Below are 6,273 nucleotides of genomic sequence, written 5' to 3'. Positions count from 1 at the left end.
CCCGTACGCTCACCAGCCATCTCCATGTGGCCTGTACACTCATCAACCATCTCCAAGTGGCCCGTGTGCTCACCGACCACCACCAAGTAGCCTACATGCTCATCGGTTATCAGAATGACAAACCAAGTGGCCCGCGTGCTCATCGGCCATCGCCAAGTGGCCCGCATGCTCATCGACCACCAGAACAGCTCCAAGTGGCCCGCATGCTCACCGACCAGCTCCAAGTGGTCAACACGCTCACTGGACACCTCCAAGTTAACAGAACGTATGAAACGAATCGGTGAAGCGTATAAGTCAACGAAACGACAAAATGCAAGTAACAACGCAACAAGTCAAAACCCTAAAAACTAAAACAACCATTGGTGGCCGAGTCGTACCAAAACAATTCGACCAAAGCTAGTGGCTGGGCCAATGGGCGGAGTACCTTCTAGTGGTCATAACATGCTCGAGCACCAAATGGCTTGGCTAAAATGTGTACGACGATCACCATTTGGTGGCTCACACGCATACCGAACACCAAATAGTGGCTCGGCCAAGGCCGAGCCACCAAATGGTGGCTCACGCAGTCCTGAGCCTTAAACGTGTTTTTGACGGTTTTAAGTGGTTTTTACGGGATTTATTCATTCCAGAGTTTCCCAACTGACTTGATATCATCTCTACACATGGTTAGGCTGTTGTCAACTGAGGATAAGATCAAATCTCTCATTCTTATCCAAGTACCCTGCATCCGGAGCTCTATAAATATAAGCCTAGAGCCTTCTTTCACGAGGGGTGAGTTATAATCAAAGAGGGCGAGGTATTGTCAAATTGCAGAGCCAAGAGCCACGCATTTTAGAGAGGGATAGCTAGATCTTGGCGATTTTATATGCATAAAGAGTGGATTTTGAGAGATCTGAAACCTCATTCCCCCATTCCTCCGGATCAAACTTTGTTTTGATCTCGGGAAGAGTCGTAATCTTGTTTGGTCGAGATTATCACTTTAGTGATTACTTTCTTTGTAAAGTAAGAGCTTTAATCAATCTTCTGTCAAACCAGATCTGATCCGCGGTGGTTCACGGACTAATACGTCCCCGGCACAGGCAAAGATCCCACGCAAGCAGCGCGTGATAAACGTCCTCTGTGTTTGTTTTAAGAGAGAGTTGTAATACTTTTTGTTTATTTGTGTGAGAGAAATCTTATAAAAAGGCTCACTCATTTGAACTTGTAAGTCGATAAACGATTGTAATGATTTCCTTGATAATGAAATCAACTTTCACTACAAACATCAGTCTATTCGAATGGAGCTTACCATCTCATTAATCAGAAAGGTGATAGGCTCATGATGCCAATCAATAGGAAATTTCTCAAGAAATACTATCAGTAGATCATGAGACCCTTTTTTCTAATCCCCGGCCAAGTTTAAGAGGAGAAATCAAACTCACTTAGACGGGGGGTTAGTTACTCAAAATTCATTAAGTTGAGAGTAACAAATCTCTCAAACCTTCCCCAGCTTGTATATCATCAAGTTAACATTACACCTCTGACAATTAAAATTTTCTAGAATTATTTTGATAATAAAGAGAATTTTGGATTTATGCTAAGTTAACATTACACCTATAGCATTCTTAATCTTTTCATTGTTCTAAGTTAAAACACAACACACAAAAAAGAAGAGGAACAGTGAAAGGCAAAATGATATCATTTTCATTTGACATTGTTGAGTTGCTACAAAGTGACAATACTTGTCATGAAAATGATACAAATATCAGCACTAAACTAAAAAAAGAGGGTAAATGAAGCTAAGTATCAGGGGCCGTTAACTTAATAGATGCGAGCCTGAACTTAACATCTAAAAGCTTCTTTTCATGGGCTAATGATACAAATCTCAGCACTAAACTAAAAAAAAAGAGGGCAAATGAAGCTAAGTATCAGGGGCCGTCAACTTAATAGATGTGAGCCTGAACTTAACATATGAAAGCTTCTTTTCATGGGCTACTCGGACAAGTTCAGTAGCTTCCTTCCAAAGCTCTGCTTCCACAGGTGCAGCAGCAGCGGCTTCTTTCTGGATCTCCTCATGAGCTTTCATCTACTTGCCATAAGCATCATCAATCTCTGTACTCTTGAGGTGGAGCCTTGGCACATTCACCTTCTCCTCAGCAAGTTGAGCCCTTAATTGAGCAATAGTAGTAGCAGAGGTGGCTAGTTCAGCTCATACTCGGTCACGCTGCTCTTGCAAACTCACGATATGTGCCTCTTTCTTGGATAAATTCCTGTGAAGAGCCACTTGTTAATGTATATTTGCGATCCGAATGATGGCAAAAGCTTGCTCTGCTTCGGACTCTAAGTCAACATGCTTCAAGTCTTCTAGAGCCTTTAACTCTGCCTTCAGGTGAGTGACGCTCTCTGTGCAGCGCTTGATCCATTGAGTGTTGACCGAACACTTGATGTTGTTCAAGCAACTTGTTAAGAAGGGCATAAAATCCTCAAAAGTACCTCGGCCAATACTAACAAGGTTAATTGTCTATTTTATCCCGCCCTCCAGCTGCTCGATAAGTCCTCTTAAAAACTCTGAACCTAGAGGAGCAGTTGAGGAAGGCACTAATGTGCCAGGAGCCATAGGGCTTGGGTTAGTGGATTCATGAACAACTGGTTCTTCTGAAACTAGGCCAAGCGATGCGAGCCCTTGTTGCGAAGAAGCTAATGGAGTGGATAATTGTTCCTCTTCATCATCTGTAATCGTAGGAGGGGCAGACTTGATAGCGCCTTGCATTAGTTTTCCCCCTCAACAAGTTTTAGAAGTTGGAGTCCCAACGGGCAGTCGTCGATGAGCCCTCTTCTCATATCGGTCCGCTTCTTTAGCAGTGAGGGATCGCTTCCCTGCTGCCCTTCCTTTGCGAGTCTCAATTGCTTTTTCATCTTCCCAGACTTCTCCTGCTTTGATTGTTGCTTGCTCGCATGATAAATACTCATCCATCCCCTTCAGGTGGGTCTTCTTTGAGTCTTTCCTAGACTCATACAATTCCTGGATCTCCTTCAAGCAGGAGGTATACATGTTGTCTTCTGGGATCTAAGAAGCTTCGTAAAACCAGCTACAAAATTCCAGAATAGTATGGCAGTTAGGCGTCGGAGAGGGCAATGTAAATATTGCACAGCTATTCCCACCTGTGAAGTAATACCAAGCTCGGCCCCCCTCATACAAGTTTTCGACAAGATCCAACTTCGGATTAGGATTTCCAACATACAGTTGGTCATACCCAAACTATCGAGCAAATCGAGAGGGCATATAAGGCTCAATAATGCACCTCTCACCTTGTCGAACAACGAGATAACCAGGCTTGATTATGAGGAGCCATTGGAAAATGCCCTCGTGCAGGGATGTGAAACCCTTAGGACCTACATCCATATATGTTTTGCACTGTTCTTCCATTCCATCAAAATTAGGAGAACAACAGAAGATATGGTAGCTGAGCTCTTTTGACAGGATCTGTCAAGCTAGGACTATGTACACATTCGCCCATTGGGCCGTCTTGAGCCGCTGTACAAATGGGATAAAGGATCCACTATCTAGAGACGTCGTTGTCATCAATGTGGGATAATGCATGAAAAACCAGGCCACCAAATAAGTGTACAATAGTGATACACGAGGTTGAGGAGTCTTTAACATTTTATTCCTGGTGACGCCAATCTCCCCGACGTCGAGAAATTCGGAAGTTAATTCCCTTAGGTTGCACTGCAAGTAGCATACTATCGTAGAGAGAAGACTTACTAGCCTCCCATGGGCTAGAGAATGGCTGGGTATACTACCTCAGCTAAGATGGACTCAATGGGCTTCGATGGGACTATGCATCGCTTCAGCCATATCATTAAAAAGCCCACAAGGAGGGTATCCTCTTGAGTTTCATTGATATAGCAAGCATCAAAAGCTTTAATGTGAGCCTTGATGCTTGAGTCCCGATGGCAACTGGTTGTTGGTTCTATTAAGGAGAAAGACCGAGCCCTCAAGGAGGTCAAGCACACTGTCCAAGACTTGGTCTCGCGCTCTGAGGAGGATCTTCGTCGAGAGATTTTGAGGATGCTCGAGCTCAAGCGTGCTGAGGACATTCGCAAGGTGGAGTCGTGGCTGAGAGCTTTGTAATTTTCTTTCGATTCCATCGTTGTATTCGAATCCCTTTTAATGAATGGAATTATCCTGTTGTTCCTAGTCATTATTTCCCTTGTGTGCGCCCCACCTTTTTTTTGTTTTTATCATTGTTCAACGCAGATCCGCACCAGTCAGAGTTTGGCCATAGGGGAATCCTAGCTGCGGGCGGATTCTAGCTGTTGGTGGATTCCAGCTGTAGGCTTATTCTATCTGCAGGCGAATTCCATCTGCAGGTGAAATTAGGACTGGCTCGAGTTCCAGAGTGGTGTGCGAGCCTGATCGGCTCAACCATCAGACGAGCTCAAACCATATGAGTTCAAATGACGAATTTGACTCGTGGGCGGGCTCCGTTCTTAGTGGGCCACGTGTCAATTTATGCGTTAATTCGCTCGTCAGTTAAGACGACGTGGGTGCGTCGTTTCGCATTAAAAATGGCGTAGTGGGCCTCTTCGTTCTCCACGCCTGATCTGGGTCGTTGGTGAGAGATCGTGTCTAGAAACTACCCGATCTCGACCGCGTACGCGGGATCCCAAACCGTTCGACCTTACTTTCAACTATTCGGTTTTGAGCGGTCCAATCGAATGGTAGACAATCGTCCAGGCCATGAGTATTTAATGCCCCTCCCCTTGTTAAGGGAGGTTGTAATTTTCTTGTTATCTTCTCCGGATAAATCTTACGCTTCCTCTCGTTGCACTCGAAATGGCGCCGAAGGTGAAGAGAGTCGCTTCGAAAAAAGGAAAGGGGGTGTCCTCCTCGGGTGCCACCGAGGCCGCTGTCGCCGAAGGTACCTTTTTGTCCAGGCTTTCGTGCAGTTCGATTAGGGGGTTGCAAGTCAAGTCGATACTTCTCGCTTTTAACTCCTTGTTGTGTGGCTATCGTGTTGTGCAGTTCAGGACAAAGCGCCGACTACTGACGAGCGTGCGGTCGAGCCCATTTTGATTTCTGACGATGAATCTGAGGGAATCGCGACTTCCTCCGCTTCAAACCGTGTTCCGCCGTCTGGAGCCGAACCTTGTCTCGAGGTTCCACCCATTACGGTGCTCGCTTTAGGTCAAGAGCCTGTTTCCTTAGATTCCTTGTCTATACAGGCTCGCGCTGAGGAATTTGAGAACACTGTGAAGTAGGTAATTTCCCTTGTCAGTCTTAGCATTGGGACCTACGATGACTTCAAACAGTCCCTCCTGGATCATGTGGCTGATCTCAGGTGGCTGGGCGAACGCCGGCTTGCCACACACTGTGTGTAGAGGCTCCTTTTTCTGGAGTCATGCCTGACGAGTCTGGAGACCTTGCTACGAGAGGGTCCGAAAGCTAATGTGGAGCCCTTCTTGTCTCGCATTCGACATCGGGAGGCCTGGGAGCAGGAAGTTCACTCTAGGGAGATAGCAGATCTAGAATCCCATGTTGCCTTCTTGGCGCGGATAGGCGACTTCACTTCCACTGTATCCCGTCTGAGGGTCGAGTTGGAGCAAGCGGAGACGACCTTGAGGGGGCTTCAATCTAAGAGCGTAAATGTTGGTAGGACTATCGAGGAGGCAACTCGAAACCTTCAAACACTGCGCCAGAAAGACTCTGCTTCCAAATCAAGCTTTGAAGCTCGGACTCAGAAAGAGGCTGAAGACAAGGCCCGGGAGGACCACACGAGAAGGGTGGCCACAGTTAAAGCAGAGCTTGCGTTCTTTAGCTTGTTGGACTAGGCTTCTCAGATCTAAGACCGTGTTAAGAAATTTTGCTTAATTTTGCTTTTGGCGTCGTGTTATAACTTGTTTGATTGCGTAGTCATAACTTTGTTCAAATGTATTATTTTAAGCCTGGATGAACGTTATGCTCTTTTGGTTTCCCAAATGTGTTTGTGCATGTACTCCTCCTAATCACCGTTGCCTCTTATCTTTCGGCTTTTATCTTTCTCTGTGAGGCCGTTGCATGTGGGCCTTTAACTATAGGCGAATTCAAGCTACAGCCGGATTCTAAACACAGGCGAGTTCAAACCATTGATGAATTCTAACTACAGACGAACTCAAGCCACATGCAAATTTTAGCCATAAGCGAACTCTAACCACAGTCAAATCGAGCTGAAGACGAGATTAATGCTGATTTGGGGGTAACCACGTGTCTGATCGTGGTCTCGAGTGCTTGCCAGCTGGACTGACATTGGC

The 6,273-nt window shown here is 45.8% G+C and overlaps 1 protein-coding gene across 1 annotated transcript in view; it reads right to left on the bottom strand.

Moving 5' to 3' along the window:
- LOC109839275 overlaps window positions 1-2,065 on the bottom strand; it is a 56,160-nt gene extending 54,095 nt beyond the window's left edge. Inside the window, exon 1 of the mRNA XM_020407704.1 lies at window positions 1,938-2,065. Coding sequence (XP_020263293.1) covers window positions 1,938-2,065 — 128 coding nt within the window. The remainder of the gene's footprint in view (window positions 1-1,937) is intronic.

This window comes from Asparagus officinalis, chromosome 4 (assembly GCF_001876935.1).
Source record: "Asparagus officinalis chromosome 4, Aspof.V1, whole genome shotgun sequence".
NCBI classification, from domain to species: Eukaryota; Viridiplantae; Streptophyta; class Magnoliopsida; order Asparagales; family Asparagaceae; genus Asparagus; species Asparagus officinalis.
Note: the sequence above shows the minus strand (reverse complement) of the source record. Positions and strands in the feature narration are given on the sequence as shown.